The sequence below is a fragment of the Bombina bombina genome, chromosome 1 (assembly GCF_027579735.1).
Source record: "Bombina bombina isolate aBomBom1 chromosome 1, aBomBom1.pri, whole genome shotgun sequence".
Taxonomy (NCBI): domain Eukaryota; kingdom Metazoa; phylum Chordata; class Amphibia; order Anura; family Bombinatoridae; genus Bombina; species Bombina bombina.
The window spans coordinates 1263089336-1263112896 of NC_069499.1; the positions used below are offsets into that span (position 1 = coordinate 1263089336).

General features: G+C 37.2%; 1 protein-coding gene across 1 annotated transcript in view; it reads right to left on the reverse strand.

Annotated features, from left to right (window-relative positions):
- IRF8 (interferon regulatory factor 8) overlaps positions 1–23561 on the reverse strand; it is a 655970-nt gene that overhangs the window by 257729 nt on the left and 374680 nt on the right. Inside the window, exon 9 of the mRNA XM_053700919.1 lies at positions 21203–21374. Coding sequence (XP_053556894.1) covers positions 21203–21374 — 172 coding nt within the window. The remainder of the gene's footprint in view (positions 1–21202; positions 21375–23561) is intronic.

Below are 23561 nucleotides of genomic sequence, written 5' to 3' on the forward strand. Positions count from 1 at the left end.
GAATATGATACCTCCTCATCCTGTTTATATTATAATCCTGGTAACTAAACAACAAATATTATTGTCTATGAAGTATGTTAACAATTTGTAACACTGTGTAAATTACCAACTGTGGATTTTCCAACAAAATGATGTATTTGTGGCCGGTTTGTTTAATTAGCATTTGCAGTAGGCAGACTGATTTACTAGGGGAAGTTCATTTGGGAATAACCAGAATACCTTGTGCAATTCTGAGGGTTGTTTCAGTGACATGCAATCCCAATAGCAGGCTGATTTCCATGTGATGCATTTGCTTCTAGGTTAACACATGATAAGGACCAGGGAACAATACTGTATATATCCTGAGAATTCACAATATTTCTTTCTCTGCTTTTAATAACTATTCATAGTGGTCTGTTATGAATTAGTGCAATGAGAGCCAACTTCTTTAAAGAGGTGCAACTCTGAAAATAGTTTTCCCTCTTGGGGTTGGTGAGTTTTTAAAATTCTATTTGTTGAAACAAGATGGATGACATAAAGATGGCGGAAATAAGCCACAAGAGCATGTATGTTACAAATGAAAGGGGAAAGTAGTGGGAGAAAGCAGATACAACGCACTGAGGGCCACACTGTGGCCCCAAGGTAGGGTAGCCACCTCAACCATGTGTTCCTAGACAGTTATGGGATGAACATCATGGTCCAGGGAGGAACATAAATAGTGCTGCCCAGTAAAGCAGGAACCTTATTTGTTACACTTACATTTCAATGCATTTAGTATTCTAAGCCCATAGTAAGAAATAAAGGGATACTAAACCCAAACTTTTTCTTTAATGATTCAGACAGAGAATGCAATTATATTGTTCCACCATAGGCTTTTATTAAGAATGAATGGGTTTCAGTGCAACTTTTCCATTAAGGCTAATCATCTAGTATATGGGATGAAACTTGTTTATAGTATAGAGGTAGCTGTGTCTATAAATTGAAATGGCAGCTTATTAACACCAGCGACTGTGCACGCGCACACACACACACACACATACACACACACACTGAAGGAGCGCTACTTTAACATGTTCTAAATAGATTAAAAATGAACAGGAGATGCATGTTTGTGCACACCCCATATTAAGTCCTAAAGCTCTATTGGTAGAGTGTAACATACCTCAAGCATTATTATAAAAAAAAATTTAGTACAGGACCTATACTCCCCCCCCCCCCCAAAAAAAAAAAGATACACATTTTAAAATGACATTTTTGTTAACCCTTTAACTGTAGTCACTGGGGGTAATGGTGAGGAGTCTTAGGGTTAGATTAAGAGAGGAACAGTTATTATCACTCACATAGATTAATTGTATATTTAAATAGAAACATATTTGCAATATACATGTATTGGCAGAAACGCTTCTAGTAAAAGTTATCACTGCTGTTTTAGTGTTAACAATTTTCTCTGCACGTACATGTGGAGTATAGCTAGATATTCTCAGTGCACCAGCATTTTAAATACTGCAGCTGCCCAGAGCACCAGTGGGGATTGTATTATGTCAGCAAATAACAAATTAAGTGATTACCAGATGGTACAAGCACCTTAGGCTCACAGAGCTAATGCTGTGTTTAAAATGCTGGTGCATGGTGCATACTTAAATACGCTTTTCAAACAACTATAGCTTTTATTAGAAGCATTTTTGCTGATACCTGCGTATTACAAAACTATTTCTATTCAAAGCTGAATTGCATCCATGTAGATTCCATTTTTGGCTCTATGTACACTGTCCCCTCAATCATACAGAAAGGGTTTAAATGCTTATTACATGAAGCAGAAAATAAGCATTTCAGAATATAGTTGAATCATTACAGTATCCAAATAAAGGTGAATCATTACAATATTACCCTTTTGTTTTTGCTTCCCTCCCACTTACTATATAATGAGCTTCTGCAATCACAACAAAACATGCTGCAATCCTGATAAGAGTATATACAAATGTTTTCATGTGAATCATATACAGATAATATAGCTCTATACTGGGGATGGTAAAGTCATAAAATGAATAAGCATATCATTTGGGCCCATCAATTGGTTCTACAGAACAAATAATTATTCTACAGAATAGAATGTTAGGGCTCTAAATATTACTAGAATATTTTAAATATTAAGAAAAAAGTCTGCAATGGCTTTTTTTGTTATTTGAATTGAAGATCGGCAGCTTTTGAAGGTGCTGATACTGGAGTGTATTGCTGAGTGGGGTGTGCACTATATGCATGATTGGCAATAAGCAAATGCATGGGGTGTATTCAACAATCAATAACTGCCTTAGCAGCAAGATTGGAATGGGGGGGGGGGGGAGTGAAAAAGTTGCTGATACTGGAATAAAAAAAAGGAGAGAGAAAAAAACAAAACAAAAAACACCCAGAGTAAACATTATTTAGAACAACAAATAAATGATAAACTTTCTTAGAAAGCAATGCCGAGTCTACAGAGCCATACTATAAACAAGAATGTATTTTTAGAGTTTTCCCTTTAATTAAATGTTACATTTTATTACTTCAAATATTTTTAATTTAAATCCAGCGCTACAGAATTTTGAGGTGCCACATAAATAAATACATTTATTTATATATATAATATGTTTCTATAAGAAAGAAGTTAACACCTGAAAGTTATTTATGGTAACGTCTAGTACTATTGTCATATGATTTACACATAGTTTTGTGAGATTTATTTTTGCAAATACAACAATACATTAGTTAGAGGTGCACTAGACACCAGGAGCTAGATGGTCTAATATTTGTTAGATCAGATGTGAAGCAGACAGATACTCACAGGGACTGCCCTCAGGAAATAATCTAAAAAAAAGGCTGTCCCTCTAAGTTGCGAGAAGTCTCGAATAGAAAGTAATGGAGCTCTCGGATCGAGTGCTCACATATAAGGCGCCGCATACAAGTTAGGCGTTTATATTTCACCCGTCGCCCCCTGTTTTTACTCCCATAAACTAACATAGAAGCTGCGTCGACAGTTGGTATTGCATATTCAGCGCAAGAACTTACGTGCCGAGAATTGAGTTTTTACTCCACATTCACCTCGCCACACATGTGTATTGAGAGTACTTTAACCCCTTAATGACCACAGCACTTTTCCATTTTCTGTCCGTTTGGGACCAAGGCTATTTTTACATTTTTGCGGTGTTTGTGTTTAGCTGTAATTTTCCTCTTACTCATTTACTGTACCCACACATATTATATACCGTTTTTCTCGCCATTAAATGGACTTTCTAAAGATACCATTATTTTCATCATATCTTATAATTTACTATAAAAAAATTATAAAATATGAGGAAAAATTGAAAAAAATTACACTTTTTCTAACTTTGACCCCCAAAATCTGTTACACATCTACAACCACCAAAAAATTTTGTCCTGAGTTTAGAAATACCCAATGTTTACATGTTCTTTGCTTTTTTTGTAAGTTATAGAGCCATAAATACAAATAGCACTTTGCTATTTCCAAACCATTTTTTTTTCAAAATTAGCGCTAGTTACATTAGAACACTAATATCTTTCAGGAATCTCTGAATATCCATTGACATGTATATATTTTTTTTTAGTAGACAACCCAAAGTATTGATCTAGGCCCATTTTGGTATATTTCATGCCACCATTTCACCGCCAAATGTGATCAAATAAAAAAAATTGTTAATTTTTTCACAATTTTTTTCACAAACTTTAGGTTTCTCACTGAAATTATTTACAAACAGCTTGTGAAATTATGGCACAAATGGTTGTAAATTCTTCTCTGGGATCCCCTTTGTTCATAAATAGCAGACTTATATGGCTTTGGTGTTGCTTTTTGGTAATTAGAAGGTCACTAAATGCCACTGCGCACCACACGTGTATTATGCCCAGCAGTGAAGGGGTTAATTAGGGAGCATGTAGGGAGCTTTTTGGGGTAATTTTAGCTTTAGTGTAGTGTAGTAGACAACCCCAAGTATTGATCTAGGCCCATTTTGGTATATTTCATGCCACCATTTCACCGCCAAATGCGATCAAATAAAAAAAAACGTTAAATTTTTCACAATTTTAGGTTTCTCACTGAAATCATTTACAAACAGCTTGTGCAGTTATGGCACAAATGGTTGTAAATGCTTCTCTGGGATCCCCTTTGTTCAGAAATAGCAGACATATATGGCTTTGGCGTTGTTTTTTGGTATTTAGAAGGCCGCTAAATGCCGCTGCGCATCACACGTGTATTATGGCTAGCAGTGAAGGGGTTAATTAGGTAGCTTGTAGGGAGCTTGCAGGGTTAATATCACATTTAGTGTAGAGCTCAGCCTCCCACCTGAAACATCAGACCCCCTGATCCCTCCCAAACAGCTCTCTTCCCTCCCCCACCCCAGAATTGTCCCCGCCATCTTAAGTACTGGCAGAAAGTCTGCCAGTACTAAAATAAAAGCTATATTTGTTGTTTTTTTGTGGGTTTTTTTTAAAGCATATTTACATATGCTGCTGTGTACTATCCCCCCTTAGCCCCCAACCTCACTGATCCCCCCCAAACAGCACTATAACCCTCCCACTATAACTTAATCTGTGCCATTTTGGGTACTGGCAGCTGTCTGCCAGTACCCATTTTAGAAGAAAGCATGTTTTTTTTTTTTAATTTTTATTAAAATTTTCTGTAGTGTAGCTTCCCCCCCATACAAAACCAACCCCCCAACCCTCCGCGATCTCTTTTTGTGCTTTTGCACAAACAAGATTTGGGCATTTTTTCATTTTTTTCTTAACACTATTTTCCGTAGTGTAGCGGTTCCCACCCGCTCCCGCCCCGTGCACGCGCCCGCCCGCCAACCTCCGTGCAGGCGCGCGCGCCCCCTAACATCCCGCCTCCGATCCCGCCCCCCTTGATCTCACAGGACACACCGATGGCCGCCCACCCGCCTCCCAAGTCGGCTCCCACCCACCAACGATACCGGCCATCGATGTCCGGTGCAGAGAGGGCCACAGAGTGGCTCTCTCTGCATCGGATGGCCATGTAAGGTTATTAAAGGATGCCTCCATATCGAGGCATCACTGCAATAACCGGAAAGCAGCTGGAAGCGAGCAGGATCGCTTCCAGCTGCTTTCCACACCGAGGACGTGCAGGGTACGTCCTCAGGCGTTAACTGCCTTTTTTTGAGGACGTACCCTGCACGTCCTCGGTCATTAAGGGGTTAACTTCCTAGAAGCCTTAACAAACACCTAAAGCATGCGCAACATCCACCCCTAATCCGCCATCCCCCCACCGCAATAACTAATAAAAGTATTAATCCCTAATCCACCATCCCCCCACCGCTATAAGTAATAAAATGTATTAACCTCTTAACTGCCATCCCCACAATGCAAACTACCTAATAAACATTAACCCCTAAACCACCAACACCCCACAATGCAAAGTACTTAAACGTATTAACCACTAATCCACCAACCCCCACAACGCAAAGTATCTAATAAAAGTATTAACCCCTAATCTGCCAACCCCCCACAACGCAAAGGACCTAATAAAAGTATTAACCCCTAAACCACCAACCCCCCACAATGCAAACAACTAATTAACCGCCAATCCCCCACAAGATTAAATTAAAAAAGCTAAGATTACATTTTTGGGGGTTAGTGTTAGGTTTTGTTTATTTGTTTTTTTTGGGTGTTTTTTTTAGATTAGGGATTTTTTATTTATTTTCATGGGCAGTTAAAGAGCTGATTGCCCATACAATGCCCCTCTAGGGCTAATGGGTATATTAGGTATTTTTTTTAGTTTGGTATTTTTTATTTTGCTGTGTAAGGTGGGTGGGGGTTTGTACTGTTAGGGGTACTTTGTATTATATTTTTCTAAAAGAACTGTTATCTTTAGGGCGATGCCCTACAAAAGGCCCTTTTAAGGGTTATTGGTAGTTTATTGGGGTGTTTTGTTCTGGGGTGGCTTTTTTGTTTTTAACAGGGTATTAGATTAGGAATAATTTATTTTGGATAATGTAATTTGTTTATTTCTGTAATATTAGCTTTGTTTATTTTTTGTAATCAGCTTTTTTATTTTAATTTAATTTTAGGTTTTTTAATTTTATGTAATTTTAGGTTTTTGTATTTTTCATGTAATGTTAGTATTTTTAATTTTAATGTAAAGTTACAATTTTTTATTTTGGATAATATTCGTTTTTTTAAAGTAATTTTTTTTATTTTTGGTCATTTGTAATTCATTTTTAATGTAGCAAGCATGGTTGGCGGTTTAGGTGTTAATAGGTTAGCTGTTTGCATTGTGGGGGGTTGGCAGGTTAGGGGTTAAAAGTGTTGATAGGTAGATTGCGTTGTGGGGGATGGTGGATTAGTGGTTAACTTTCGGCTAGATTACAAGTTTTGCATTATGAGTAAAAAAGCAGCGTTAAGACTCATAACGCTGCTTTTTACTACTGCTGCTATTACGAGTCTTGTAGGTTAAGCTGTCCCGCACACTTTTTTGGCCGTACCGCAAATCAACTTCCGCAATTTTCATAAAGTCTTTTCAATGGGACTTCTATTGCGCCGGTATTACAAGCCTTTTTTTTTTTAGGCCAAAAAGTGAGCGGTACAGCCTATCCCGCCAGATTCGTAACCCATTCTAAAGTCAGTAGTTATGAGTTTTATGCTACAGCTCTGTAGTGTAAAACTCATAACTAAAGTGCTAAAAAGTACACTAATACCCATAAACTACCTATTAACCCCTAAACCGAGGCCCTCCCGCATCGCAAAACACTAAAATAAAATAATTAACCCCTAATCCGCCGCTCCCGACATCGACGCCACTATAATAAACATATTAACCCCTAAACCGCCGCACTCCCGCCTCACAAACACTAGTTAAATATTATTAACCCCTAATCTGCTGCCCCTAACATCGCCGCCACCTACCTACATTTATTAACCCCTAATCTGCCAGCCCCAACGTCGCTGCCACTATACTAAAGTTATTAACCCCTAAACCTAAGTCTAACCCTAACACCCCCTAACTTAAATATAATTAAAATAAATCTAAAGAAAACCTACTATTAATAACTAAATAATTCCTATTTAAAACTAAATACTTACCTGAAAAATAAACCCTAGGCTAGCTACAATATAACTAATAGTTACATTGTAGCTAGCTTAGGGTTTATTTTTATTTTACAGGCAAGTTTGTATTTATTTTAACTAGGTAGAATAGTTACTAAATAGTTATTAACTATGTAATAACTACCAAGCTAAAATAAATACAAATTTACCTGCCACACTCCCACCTCGCAAACACTAGTTAAATATTATTAACCTCTAATCTGCCACCCCTAACATCGCCGACAACAAACTACATTTATTAACCCCTAATCTGCCACCCCAACGTCGCCGCCACTATACTTAACCCCTAAACCTAAGTCTAACCTGAACACCCCCTAGCTTAAATATAATTAAAATAAATCTAAATAAAATCTACTATTAATAACTAAATAATTCCTATTTAAAACTAAATACTGACTTTTAAAATAAAGCCTAGGCTAGCTACAATATAACTAATAGTTACATTGTAGCTAGCTTATGGTTTATTTTTATTTTACAGGCAAGTTTATATTTATTTTAACTAGGTAGAATAGTTACCAAATAGTTATTAACTATGTAATAACTACCTAGCTAAAATAAATACAAATTTACCTGTAAAATAAAACCCTACAATTAAATACAATTACATAAATTAAATACATAATTTAAATACAATTACATACATTACAAAAAATAAACAAATACTAAATTACACAATATAAAAAACAAATTATAAGATATTTAAACTAATTACACCTAATCTAATAGCCCTATCACAATAAAAAAGTCCCCCAAAATAAAAAGAAACCCTAGCCTAAACTAAACTACCAATAGCCCTTAAAAGGGCCTTTTGCCGGGCATTGCCCCAAAGAAATCAGCTCTTTTACCTGTAAAAAAAAAATACAAACAACCCCCCCAACAGTAAAACCCACCACCCACACAACCAACCCCCCAAATAAAACCCTAACTAAAAAAAACCTAAGCTCCCAATTGCCCTGAAAAGGGCATTTGGATGGGCATTGCCCTTAAAAGGGCATTTAGCTCTATTGCAGCCCAATGCCATAACCTAAAAATAAAACCCACCCAATAAACCCTTAAAAAAAACCTAACACTAACCCCTGAAGATCCACTTACAGTTTTGAAGAGCCGACATCCATCCTCAACGAAGCCGGGAGAAGTCTTCATTCAAGCCGGGAAAAGTGGTCCTCCAGATGGGCAGAAGTCTTGATCCAGATGGCATCTTCTATCTTCATCCATCCATCCGGCGCGGAGAGGGTCCATCGTCAACACATCTGACGCGGAGCATCCTCTTCTTCCGACGACTACCCGACGAATGAAGGTTCCTTTAAAGGGACACTTAACACCTGCCTGCTAAAATCCTTAAAACAAACTCCATCTGATTAATCAAAATCAAATATGAAATAAATGATTTAAAGGAGTAATCCGGAAACCAGCAGGTAGATTAAAAAGTCCTTTATTGCAAATTTCTTTTTAAAACAATTTTGCAGCTTCAGCTCCAGTTACAGTCATCCTCAGGTAGGCTTTGTCACTAATGCTGACATGTTTCAGCTACTTCTGCCGTAATCATAGCTTAATTAGTGACAGCCCAGCCTCTCCTTAAATAGCTGTAGCCTTCATTTAATAGGTTAAATGAAAATGACATCCTAGCCAATAGCTTATTTTTCCCTGTTTGAACATTGTGGATGTACTTCCCTTTTTTATCTTGCTGGTGTTTCTGATAATATTATTAGGTACAACATTATATACACTATCTAACATGTTTCAAAACTAATTGAGTAAAAGTGCTAGTAAAGAGAGAAATAATGAGGTTGAAAGGATTGATAAAAGTATACAGAAAACTTTATGAATACAGAGATGTAAATATATCCATAGCTAGAATTTAGTCTAAGGTAGCACTTGAAGTTTAGTTAAATGGTTAAGTCCAGGTAAGGGTCAACAGTACATCCACAATGTTCAAACAGGGAAAAATAAGCTATTGGCTAGGATGTCATTTTCATTTAATTTCATATTTCAAATTTGGAGCCAGCCAAAGGGAGTTCCGGATTGGATGCAAGTGAAGCCACAGACCACCAGGGGGTTAGCACGTGATCACCAGTGTAACCGGCAACGGAACTACAGCGTGAGTAACGCTAACACTCGCAGGGAGATGCAGGAAGCGAAGGAGCTTGAGGAGGGGAGGAACGGCCCACCGGACACGGTCTGAAGACGAAGGGCATCCCCTAGGACCGAGCTCCAGCAAACGAGCGTCAGAGATACTGTGAGTAATAGCTACTGTGCTTATTTAACATTTACGCTAGAAGGTGAATCTCTCAGTGCATGAACTGTAAATTGTAATGGTAACCCCCCCCAAGAGTGAGATCTGTTAGGCACTGGACTGTGATATATAGGGTTTATGGTGCGCATGTTTTGAATTAATCAAAATCAAGTAAGCATAGATGTCTATGCCATCTTGTCAGTTTACCCCAAATTGTTTAGAAAAGTGTTTTCAATTACAATGTTGTACCTGTGCTTGATGTTTGTATGCATGCCGCCATATTGTAACTTGCGTTACACGCAGGCACAGCTGTCACATGATACGCACGGCACAGTGTTTAATTACATATGTTTAGAGAGCAGTCACATCTGCAGCACGCACTAACTGTGGGGCATGCAGAGCGTGTTCTGCAGTGTGTGAAGATATTATTATTTATTTGTGCCTGATGTATATTAAATAAGTGAGTGAGAGCATGGCTTTAGACACCACAATTAAAAATAGTAAGATCTGGGGAGGGACAAGAGAGAGACCAGTCCTGTAAATAATGGGTAAGCCTTGGATAGGGAAATCCGAATTCCGAGGTCTGGTTATATCTAACCCTGCAGTACATAATATGGCACCAGAAGATCCTTACTTTTCCTGCCCAAACGTTACATCCATCCTTGGTCTCAAAGCGTGACTCCCACTGCCGCCTAACACAAGGTAGCCCAGCCTGTCACTCTTAAGAAGTGTGTGCAAACGCAACTGAAGCCCGTCACCCACAAGGAAGCATCTGGCAACTCTACAAAACGGAGAGTATCTTCAAACTACTGTCTATGTCAAGCACTTAGCCGGTGTTCAGACAGAGTCCCGCTTTGAGCCCATGGAGTAATCTGATGTTTTACTGAAAGAGTAAGGTGCAGTATTATGCACTGCAGGGTCGAAAGTGCTTAGCAACAAAACTCCGGTTTGTAGAGTTGCCAGATGCTTCCTTGTGGGTGACGGGCTTCAGTTGTGTTTGCACACACTTCCTAAGAGTGACAGGCTGGGCAGCCTTGTGTTAGGCGGCAGTGGGAGTCACGCTTTGAGACCAAGGATGGATGTAACGTTTGGGCATGAAAAGTAAGGATCTTCTGGTGCCATATTATGTACTGCAGGGTTAGATATAACCAGACCTCGGAATTCGGATTTCCCTATCCAGGGCTTACCCATTATTTACAAGACTGGTCTCTCTCTTGTCCCTCCCCAGAGCTTACTATTTTTAATTGTGGTGTCTAAAGCCATGCTCTCACTCACTTATGTAATATACATCAGGCACAAATAAATAATAATATCTTCACACACTGCAGAACACGCTCTGCATGCCTCACAGTTAGTGCGTGCTGCAGATGTGATTGCTCTCTAAACAACATACATAATTAAACACTGTGCCATGCGTATCATGTGACAGCTGTGCCTGCGTGTAACGCAAGCTACAATATAGCGGCATGCATACAAGCATTAATCACAGGTACAACATTGTAATTGAAAACACTTTTTTTAAACAATTTGGGGTAAACTGACAAGATGGCATAGACATCTATGCTTACTTGATTTTGAGTAATCAGAAGGAGTTAGATTTAAGGCTTTTCAGCAGGTGTTAAGTGTCCCTTTAAGTGACGTCATCCATGATGGCGTCCCTTAGATTCCGATTGGCTGATAGAATTCTATCAGCCAATCGGAATTAAGGTTGAAAAAATCCTATTGGCTGATGCAATCAGCCAATAGGATTGAGCTCGCAATCTATTGGCTGTTTCAATCAGTTAGGGTTTTATTTGGGGGGTTGGTTGTGTGGGTGATGGGTTTTACTGTTGGGGGGTTGTTTATTTATTTTTTTACAGGTAAAAGAGCTGATTTCTTTGGGGCAATGCCCCGCAAAAGGCCCTTTAAAGGGCTATTAGTAGTTTAGTTTAGGCTAGGGTTTTTTTTTTATTTTGGGGGGACTTTTTTATTTTGATAGGGCTATTAGATTAGATGTAATTAGTTTAAATATCTATAATTTGTTTTTTATTTTGTATAATTTAGTGTTTGTTTTTTTTGTAATTTAGGTAATTGTATTTAATTTAGGTAATTGATTTAATTGTAGTGTAAGGTTAGGTGTTAGTGTAAGACAGGTTAGGTTTTATTTTACAGGTAAATTTGTATTTATTTTAGCTAGGTAGTAATTAAATAGTTAATAACTATTTAGTAACTATTCTACCTAGTTAAAATGAATACAAACTTGCCTGTAAAATAAAAATAAACCCTAAGCTAGCTACAATGTAACTATTAGTTATATTGTAGCTAGCTTAGGGTTTATTTTACAGGTAAATATTTAGTTTTAAATAGGAATTATTTAGTTATTAATAGAAGATTTTATTTAGATTTATTTTAATTATATTTAAGCTAGGGGGTGTTCGGGTTAGACTTAGGTTTAGGGGTTAATAAGTATAGTTGGGGCAGCAGATTAGGGGTTAATAAATGTAGTTAGGTGTCGGCGATGTTAGGGGTGGCAGATTAGGGGTTAATAATATTTAACTAGTGTTTGCAAGGTGGGAGTGTGGCAGTTTAGGGGTTAATATGTTTATTATAGTGGTGGCGATGTCCGGAGCGGAAGATTAGGGGTTAATAAGTATAATGTAGGTGTCAGCGATGTACTGAGCGGCAGATTAGGGGTTAATAAGTAAGATTAAGGGTGTTTAGACTCGGGGTTCATGTTAGGGTGTTAGGTGTAAACCTAAAATTTTATTATTATTTGCGATGTGGGGGGGATGACGCATATAGGGGTTTTGACGTGTTGGTTTTACTTTTTTGAGGCGGGTTAGATTTTTAGGTGTATTTTGCACTTTTTTTGTTTTTAACTTAGGTGCCAGCAGATGATATACTGCCCGTAAGTTACTTGGGATGCCAGATGTGTGTATTTCCGCACATTTCTGAACGTCGCCGGTTCGACTAACGGCAGTATGTCATCTGCCGGCGCAGTTTATGTGATTCACCCGATGTGCGAGGTTAACTTACGAATGATCCCGTCCCGACAGACACTAGCCACATTTTAAGAAGGAACACTGAAAATCACAGAGTCCACTAAAGAGCGAAGTGGTAAGGCACAGGGGGATATAAGGTGCTTACAAAGTTGCCAAGTGATCCGGTCACAGGAGGAAGTAAGGAACATCCGATCACACTAATAGCACTCGCGGACAGATTGATAAGGTAACACTGATACCAATCACTAAATGAGTTTGTGTGGAGAACATTCGCGCAGTGACGTCTGAATCTAGACACTGTATAATTTGAATCCCTGCACTTGTGTGTCCTAAAATATTGAACTTTATATATAGAATTTTATATTGCACTGAGATTAATTTTTAAATAGAAAGATCCGGATGTCACCTGGGACTGTATGAATAATATTGTACATTACGTGTGATTAGATATCACAATAGACTTTTTATCGTCACATAGTTTTTTCACAGAGCTCTGAAAGCTTTTTAGAGTTTTTTCTTGTTGAGAGATTTTTTGCGCGTACATTTTTCCGAGTATTATGTAAGGGTAAGAGTATGAATGTCTACACCGGTGTATTACTATATTAATTGCTGTGTAAATTTATGAATTTTTATGAATTAATGTGATTTTTATATTGCTAACTTAGAGCTGATAATTGCTTATGCACTATTAATTTAAATATATATATATACATATATATACACACATACACACACACACACATATATATGCACTAGCTATGATTTACAATATTTCTTATTAAATGTTATTACTCATATGTATTCGCCAATTATTTGAGAACATAATCTAATACACTCGAATATCATTGTGTTTAGCAATACCTAAACCAGCGATTTTCACCACCTTCTCCTATTTTATTTGCTTGTTTCCTCACAAATTAGTTTGGGATAATTTATTTACTTGTAGGTGGCAGAGATTGGGTCTTTAAGTTTCTAGACTAGATACACCCCCCCCCTTTTTTTGTCTTAAAATTTATTTATCAGCTTGCTTTATTTTGTTTGTACATTACGACAAGATAAAGCAAGATGATAAACAAATGAATACATCTTTGTGTGGGTAAAAAAAAAATCATATCGCTGCTTGGTTATTGCAAAATATACACCTCCCATAGATATTATACAAGCCCACGCCGGCAGCGGTACACTACTAACTTGTTAGGGCGGTCACTTTTCCTACCTTGTGCGTAGCCGCCTGGCTCTAGTTCGGCTCCCGCCTACCTTCCTGTTGTATTACAAACTGTGTGCAGTGCAAGCAGCAGACGCACATCACTTATGTCCTTCCCTCCCACTCCCTTCTCCCTGCAGTGCTAATTTGAAGTGGAGCAGCATCCTTGTAATGTGCGAGCGCTGTGCACAAAAAGCTGCCAGTCGCTCTGTGCATGGCCTCTATCTTTCCCAGCTACTTTCCCCAGACCCCAGCCGGCTGACCCCACTGGGAAATATCCCGGAATCACGGTAGGCCAATTCGGCCCAGCTGGTGTATTTGACACAATCTTGCCACTTGCAGTTCTGCAGGAGGGAATCGTTTAGAAAGTACGCCAGGCTTGGTGAAGAAATTTATGCTACGCCCATGGAAAACCTCTGTTCAGCCCACTACCAGTGTCAGGGGGAACTCATTTTACAATAAGGAACACAATACACTTTGAATTTCATATTATAAATACAAATTTCACAGTTTTTTTTTTTTTTGTATATGCAGTGCACTTTAATAACGATTTCTACTGTGTGTTAAATAGTGTTTCTCCTGCATAATTTCAATAAGAAATGTAATTTTTCCATACAATATGATTTTTGCAGAGCAATTTCAGTACAATTTTTAATGTGATTAAACAATACAATTTTTGATGCATATGTTAATTTCAATACTTATTTTATCTATTCATTTTAAACAGTTTTTAAATTACATTTTTTGTGAGCCCTATGTAACGTATGCATCGCCTGCACATAGGGAATACTCCTTTGCAAGACACACTGTTCTCAAGGTAAAACCTGCCTTTAAAGAATAAAGACAGGGGCTTCATAGTACTGGTGGAATTTCTTCGAAAATCTCACCAGAGAGTTTTAGATAATCAGGCCCCAAGGGTCTGGCAGGGAATAACCATTCTTCTATGTGTGGCTGCTTGAAAGAGGGTAGTTAAAATTAAATCACTAATCTATTTCACTCTGGATAGAAGTGGTTAATAATGAACAAATCAAGTGTGAGAATATATAATATATATATATATATATATATATATATATATATATATATATATATATATATATATATATATACACACATACATACTATATTTGCGTTTGTAACGTGTCCGCCACCGTCGCCAGTTGTGCACTCATCCTCAAAGGAATGTTGACTGCGAGAGGCAGCCAAAAGAATCCAGGGTGCCATTTTCGGAATCCACCTGGATGCAGCGTAGGCAAACACGAAGCTTTATAATAAAAAAAAACAAAAAACAAAAAACACGTAACCGCCCGCACAAAATAACGAGAAAAAAAACACGTAACCGCTCGCACAAAATAACGAAAAAAACCACGTAACCGCCCTCACGAAGTATTAACAAACACCTAAACCGCAAACCCCTTCATCGCAAAATAATAAAGTAATTAACCCCTTATCAGCAAATAACAGAATTAAAATATTAACCCCTAAACCGCCAATCCCCCACATTGCAATAAACCTAAACCTATTAACCCCTGAACCGCCAAACCCCCACATCGCAATAAACCTAATTAACCCCTAAACCACAACATCGCAATAAACCTAGTTAATCTATTAATCCCTAAACCGCCAAACCCCCACAACGCAAATAACTAATTTAATTACTAAGCCCCCTAACCTAACACCCCCTTAATTAACCCCAATGCTTAGTTACAATTAAAATAATAAAACCTAACATTAAATTACAAAACAATTAAAATTACAAAAAATAATAAACTCTAAAATTACATAAAAAATAAAAAAAATTATCAAAAATAAAAAAAAAATAAACCTAATCCCTATGAGAAAAAAAGTCCCTCCAAAATAACCCCCCCTAAACTAAACTACTAATAGCCCTTAAAAGGTCCTTTTGTAGGGCATTGACCTAAGTTAAACGGCTCTTTTACATTTAAAAAATACTAAGTCCCCCCTAACAGTAAAACCCCCCTACCCACCAAACCCCCCAAAATAAAAAAACCTAACACTAAAAAACTAAACTACCCATTGCCCCTAAAGGGGCATTTGTATGGGCATTGCACTTAAAAAGGTCATTCAGCTCTTTTACTACCCTTAAAAGGGCAATCAGCTCTTTTACAGCCCATTAAATTCCTAAACTTAAAAAAAAAAAATCCTAAAACTAAGCACCAAATAGGTACTCACCGTTCCTAAAGTCCGACGGAGAAGGTCTTCTTCCAGGCGGCTCTATCATCTTCTATCTTCATCCGAAGCAAAGGCGGCGCGGAGGTACGGAGCTTGCTTCCCAATGCACGGATCCTCAGCGGCGGTCCTCATCGGTGGTGTTCAGCGGCGGCGGTCCTCAGCGGCGTGGAGGCACACTGAAGAATGAATGTAAAGTACCCTATATTTATTGGGGTACCTTGCATTCCTATTGGCTGAAATTTTGAAATCATCCAATAGAATGAGAGCTACTGAAATCTTATTGGCTGATTTGAACAGCCAATAGGATTTTAGTAGCTCCAATTCTATTGGCTGATTTCAAAGTTTCAGCCAATTGGAATGCAAGGTACCCCAAATTGAATGCAGTACCTTGCATTCAATCTTCAGTGTACGATGGACATCGGATAAAGAGGAGCCTCCACGCCGCCGAGGAACGCTGCTGCCACCAATGAGGACCGCCGCTGATGATCAACGCATCGGGGAAGACATCTCCGCAGCACGCCGCCTTAGTTCCAGATGAAGATAGAAGATGATGGAGCCGCATGGAAGAACACCTTCTCTGCCGCACTTCAGGAACGTTGAGTACCTATTTGGGGCTTAGTCTTAGGCTTTTTTTTTTTTGGGGGTGGCTTTTTTTTAGATTAGGGTTTTAAGGGCAGTAAAAGAGCTGAATACTCTTTTAAGGGCAATTCCCATACAAATGCCCCTTTTTTTTTAGTGTTAGGTTTTTTTTTATTTTGGGGGGTTTGGTGGGTGGTAATTGGTAATTTGTTTAGGTAAAAGAGCTGTTTAACTTGGGGCAATGCCCTACAAAAGCCCCTTTAAGGGCAATTGGTAGTTTAGTATTACATTAGGGGGTGTTATTTTTTGGGGGGGGATTTGTTATAGGGGTATTATAGTTTAGGTTTACATTTTTTATTTTGGATAGCTTTGTTTATTTTTTTCTGTAATTTCACATTTTTTCTTTTGTGTAATTTGTGCTTTGGAGTTTGTAGTTTGTAGTTTTTTTTTTAAATAGACAGCCCTCTGGGCAGGCTTATCACCTAGTGTATATATAATATATATTAGAATGTGCGGGCGGGTAGGGGCGGACGGCAGATCCCTCAATACCAAGAACAGTACAAACCTTAAGTTTCAAATCCTGAAATGAAACTCCTTACTCATAACAACCAAGAGTGATGTTATCACATTCTTAGCAGCTTGAAGCTATTTTCTACAAACTTAAATCAAATTTTCTTAATAGAAAGGGCTATTTTTACCTTAAAGAAATATGAAAGGAAAAATTGAACATATATATCTAAACAATTTCCCCATTGTTTTCCACATTTCTTTTAATTCATTAAATTGTACATTACCCTGTTTTCAAATAATAATACTCTCCCTAATTTAAATTTTCTTCCACCTTCAACAACCATAAATCATATGTTGGAATTTCAGTTATTTTCCAATATTTTAATATTAGTATTTTTGGACTGTTGCCCAAAATTTTCAATAAATATTTTGTATCTTTATTTAAATTCTTATATGGCTGATTTAAAGGGATAAGAAACCCAATTTTTTTTTTCTTTCATGATTCAGATGTAGCATGTGCTTTTAAACAACTTTCCAATTTAAGTCAATTATGTAATTTGTTTTGTTCTCTTGGTATCATTTGTTGAAAAGGATACCTAGGTAGGCTCAGTAGCTGCTAATTAGTGGCTGCACATATATGCCTCATGTTATTGGTTCACCCAATGTGTTAACCAACTCCCAGTAATGCATTATTCCTGCTTCTTCAACAAAGGATACAAGGGACTAAAGCAAATTAGATAATTTAAGTAAATTGCAAAGTTGTTTAAATTTGTATTTTCTATGTCAATCATGAAAGAAACATTTTGTATTTCATGTCCCTTTAAAATAACAGTTAAACAATTCACAACAATATTGATACCAATTACCCTTTTAATAAAACAAATGGTCTTTTTCCAACCTTTAACTTCAGAAATGACCACCATATATGTTCCATGTTACCTACAGTATCTCTCCACAACCTCTCTAATATCTACCACCAGTCTTTGGCATTTTCTTTTACCATCTAGTATGAATTTAAAAATTAATTTCCAAAATTCTTGTTGATATTTATGATTTAACTGTATTGTTAAAAATGCCCATCTATTTTTCTAAATCAAGCAGGGATCGTATTTCTACTCTGTTTTGAAAATAAATAACTTTTCAAATTCAGTTAATAATCTCAGGAATGCAACTATGTTTATTGTACATTATAGTGTTTTAATTAAATATAAATAAACCAATCTGCAAAACATATCAAAATCTTTATCTTTAAGTGTCTCCTGAGGATTAAGTTTACCATTATCCAATACTGAATACTGTATATTATATTTTTTTTCTATAAGCAGCCATTTTTATTTTGTTATGCCAGTAGTTCATTATTTTCAACTAATGAAAGAAGGGGAGATGGGACTGATGATAAATAAATTTATAAAATGTTTTTAATAATTCTAGCCCATGTTATTCCTGATAAAGTTGCCTTTTTAGAGCTATTAAAGGCATTGTGTCTATTATTCCTTGCTGGGGAGGTTTTTTTTGTTTGTTTTTTTTTTAAAAAAAACAAACATATCCAGTGATTTTGCTCACTGCATGTTCCAATTCATTTATAAATTCTAGCTGAATTTGTGAGCGTAAAAATATTATTGTCAGCAAACACTTTGGGCGCGATCCGATATAGATCGCAGTTTGCGATGCAAGCGAGGGAACCCACGTCGCCCGCAGTTTCAGCTCGCAACTCGAGCCATCCAATATGCGGCGCCGTCACTTGCTAAAGTGGCGCAAGTCTCACAAACCAGCGATGTCCAGAAATCTGCGTAAGTACAGATTTTTGGAGTCGCCAGTGACTTGCGCCACGTTAGAAACTGCCGGCGCCTATAAAACCTGACTAAAGTCTAAATCACCCGCACTGTCTAACACGCCTCCTAAACATAGCCCGACACGTCTAACACGCCTCCCTAACAAAGCCCGACACGTCTAACCCTCTATCCGCTATCCCCCCTCACTATCCTAACAATAAAAAAGCTATTAACCCCTAAACCGCCGCTCCCGTACCCCGCCGCAACCTAATAAAGTTATTAACCCCTAAACCGTCGCTCCCGTACCCCGCCACCAGCTATATTATATCTATAACCCCCTAAAGTGAGCCCCTAACACCGCCGCCATCTCTATTAAAATGATTAACCCCTAATTTAATCTACCTACCCCGCCGCCAGCTATATTATCTATATTAACCCTAAGTATATTATAGTTAATATAGGTATTACATTATATATATTAACTATATTAACCCTAATTATATTAGGGTTAATATAGTTACTATAGTATTTATATTAACTATATTAACTCTATCTAACCCTAACACCCCTAACTAAATTTATATTAAATTAATCTAATTAATTTATAAACTAAAATATTCCTATTTAAATCTAAATACTTACCTATAAAATAAACCCTAAGATAGCTACAATATAATTAATAATTACATTGTAGCTATGTTAGGGTTAATATTTATTTTACAGGTAAATTGTTAATTATTTTAACTAGGTATAATAGCTATTAAATAGTTATGAACTATTTAATATCTACCTAGTTAAAATAATTACCCAATTACCTGTAAAATAAATCCTAACCTAAGTTACAAATACACCTACACTATCAATAAATTAAATAAACTACAAACATCTATCTAAAAATACAATTAAATTAACTAAACTAAATTACAAAAAAAAAAACACTAAATTACAAAAAATAAAAAAAAGATTACAAGATTTTTAAGCTAATTACACCTATTCTAAGCCCCCTAATAAAATAATAAACCCCCAAAATAAAAAAAATTCCCTGCCCTATTCTAAATTAAAAAAATTTCAAAGCTCTTTACCTTACCAGCCCTTAAAAGGGCCTTTTGTGGGGCATGCCCCAAAGAATTCAGCTCTTTTGCCTACAAATACAATACCCCCCCCATTACAACCCACCACCCACATACCCCTATTCTAAAACCACCCAAACCCCCCCTTAAAAAAGCCTAACACTACCCCCCTGAAGATCTCCCTACCTTGTCTTCACCACACCGGGCCGAACTCCTGATCCGATCCGGGCGATGTCTTCCTCCAAGCGGCAAAGAAGAATTCTTCCTCCGGCGATGTCTTCCTCCAAGCGGCAAAGAAGAATTCTTCCTCCGGCGACGTCTTCCTCCAAGCGGCAGCAAAGTCTTCATTCTTCCGGCCGCATCTTCAATCTTCTTTCTTCGCTCCGCCGCCGCGGAGCATCCATCCCGGACGACTACTGAACGACGAATGAGGTACCTTTAAATGACGTCATCCAAGATGGCGTCCGCCGAATTCCGATTGGCTGATAGGATTCTATCAGCCAATCGGAATTAAGTTAGAAAAATCTGATTGGCTGATTGAATCAGCCAATCAGAATCAAGTTCAATCCGATTGGCTGATCCAATCAGCCAATCAGATTGAGCTCGCATTCTATTGGCTGTTCCGATTTTTATCGGATGGACCCCTTTGTACTCAATATACTTAATCTGTATTCCTTCAATCATCATATTTTGCCCAATATGTGTAGCCAATGTTTCTATGCAAAATGTGAAAAGTATTGGTGGATAGAAGGCACCTTTGTCTAGTGCCATTTAAAACAAACAAAACAAAAAAAAGATTTAGATTCTATTGCATTTGTTTGACCTTTAACAGAGGGGTGTGAATATAGTGATATTCTATTTACTATTATACTATTATAATTACAATTCCAAAATGTGTTTTAAGATTACTTATTGTTGCTAGGATAACTACGAGTTGTCGTTAGGATAAGGCGATTAGCTGTTTGGAGAGAAGGCCTGGAACCTGTGGCGGCTATAGAAGCAAACAGGAATAGCAGGAAGGGACCGTGAGCTTCATTGGATTTAAGCCAGCAGCTGTCAGGAGCTGTTTCAGTGTGGTATATGGACACCAGCTCTCCAGGGATATATTCCCCTGCATTTATGGGAGAGTGTGGTTGCTAAATTATTAAAATTTCAGGAAAAAAATTAATTCTAAAAACCTATAAGGAAAACACACTAATGGTGTATAAAGATCACAATATTCTACTGTATCAGGACTATTCTGCCGAGGTGTCCTATAAAAGGAGGGAAATGGCTGCTTTTAAGGAAGTGGTCAGAAAATTAGTTTTTTTTTTTTTTCTCCAAGGCTGGTTTATCCAGTTAAAATGAGTATTTATACATCAGTTTTAGCTCCACAAAAGAGGTTACATTATTTATAGCACACACACACACATTATATATAAATATATATATATATATATATATATATATATATATGTTATTTTTTAACGATTTCATCTCTTATTCTCTATTCTAGATGTAGAATATTAAATAAAAAAAGTTGTTAGATTACTTAACTCCTCAGACCAATAAAAAAAAAAAAAAAAAAAAGATACCTCTCTAACAAGAGTCATCTGGTATTCCTGGAGCTGCTGCTGGAAGCCAAAGTTTGGATCTGCGTATGGCCTAATGAGCTTTACAGCTGACAGACTATCTTCCCAGCCAAAATTTGTCACCGTCATTAGATAGGCAACCAAAATAGTAGTGCTTCGAGATACACCTGCCAAGCTGTCAAAAAAACAACATATTCAAACAAATTTGCATACACAAGGAACATTTATATGAACATTTTAAATAAGGTATCATTTTAAAAGCCCATTTCTTATATATGAATTACCTCTATCACAGCTGAACTGCTACTATTATATATGTTCTACTATTATTGCTAAGCTGAAATTAATAAGACCCGTACGGTACACGCTCAAATTTTGTTTTAATGCTCCAATGGAATAAAATAACTTTATTTTACATTTTAGGAGAGAAAACAGAACAATTATACATTTTTCCACACAATTTTAACAGTTAAAGGGCCAGTCTAGTAAAAATTAAACTATCATGATTCAGATAGGGAATGCCATTTTTAACAGCATTTTTAACCGCTTTCCAATTTACTTTTATCATCATATTGGCTTCGTTCTCTTGGTAGGCTCATATGCTAATTTATAAGACCTTGAAGTCTGCTTCTTATCTAATTGCATTTTGACAGTTTTTCACAGCTAAACAGCGCTAGTTCATGTGTGCCATATAGATAACATTGTGCTCATGCCCGTGGAGTTACCTAGGATTCTTAATGGCTAAAATACAAGTCTGTCAAAAGAACTGAAATAAGGGGGCAGTCTGCAGAGTGATAGATACAGTAGACTGTTTCTTTAAATAAACACTGTAAAAATTATAATTATGCTCAAAATTCTGTAGAGCAGGGCACATGAGTAGAAGTAGCACACAATAACAGTAATTTTTAGGGGGGGGGGGGGGGAAATAGTTAAAAAATACAAGTACAGCGCCCAGTATATTACCCCTAAGCTCCCTTACAGGTAATCTTCCCTAGGATATACCAAATAAACAGAGAATAAAAACAACTAAAAAAGTTCAGAAGCGCTAACAAAAGCTATAGGGGTGGTATGGACATCAATACAATACTCTACACATCTAAAAAAAGAATCTAATTTATTGTATAAAATATAAAACAGAATAACCGGGACGTCTCCCTTAAGCAATGATATATCAGAAAAAAATTCAACAGTGATGTTAAAATAATGCCGGTTTCTCAATTCCCCAATTACTACAAGAATTAGATCGCTTTCACTTAGCTTCCAATTTCTTAGTGAATAAAAACAAATCTGAAATGTTAGTCTTGCAATGCAACGATAATCTTACGGCACATATACCGGATGTATGCTCTTTTAGGGTACAGAAATCCAGCTTAAAATACCTGGGAATTATGCTAGCCCCCTCCATACGGGAAATGTTTCTACTTAATTATAAATCTTTACAGAGGACTATCGTTAATGATTTGTCCTCATGAAGATCCCAACATATTACCTGGTTAGGACGAGTTCACACGATCAAGATGAACATTTTGCCACGGTTGTTATACCTCCTACAATCTTTACCTATCCCCCTACCCATAAACTACTTGACGACTTTACAGAACAACATATTTGACTACATATGGGACAAACGCAAAGCCAGAATAAACAAAAAACTTATGTTCCTACATATTAAAAACGGAGGGCTCGGTGTCCCCAATCTTAAAAAATACAGACAAGCAGTTTTCATGCAGAGGGTGGTAGACTGGTTCACAAACTACGATAAGAAGGCCTGGGTAAAACTAGAACACAATATATCTGAGCAGAAACACTTGGGGACACTGTACTGGCAGAGACGAGTTGGGTTGCCAACAAATATCTCCCAAAATGCAATAATCTTAGAAACGATTAAGACATGGGACAAAATCATTGTAGAATACCCACATGTGTCTTCAAGATTTTCCCCACTGACTCCTCTTACTGACAATGCAGATTTCCTACCAGGGGCCAAAATTCTAAGAGATTCCCAAGCCATAAATAACCAGAGAGCTATAATGATGTTACAGCTGGGAAATGAACAGAGTTTGAAACCCCCAGTGAGTTAATAGAGGAAGGATACACCGTCTTTGGGGATTGGCTTTTGTTGAGACAATGTTACTCGTACATATACAAGCATAATGACAAAATAAATATTCTACGCTCACTTACACCATTTGAAGCCTTGTGCAAATCATCTACTCCGACTAGGAGAACTCTCTCGCTTACATACTCTATCTTACAATCGACCTCAAACACGCCACACTATATAGACAGCTGGTAGAGAGAGCTCAACATTGAACTCTCGCACAAGGACAGGACATACATGTTTGCCTCTATAAATAAAACC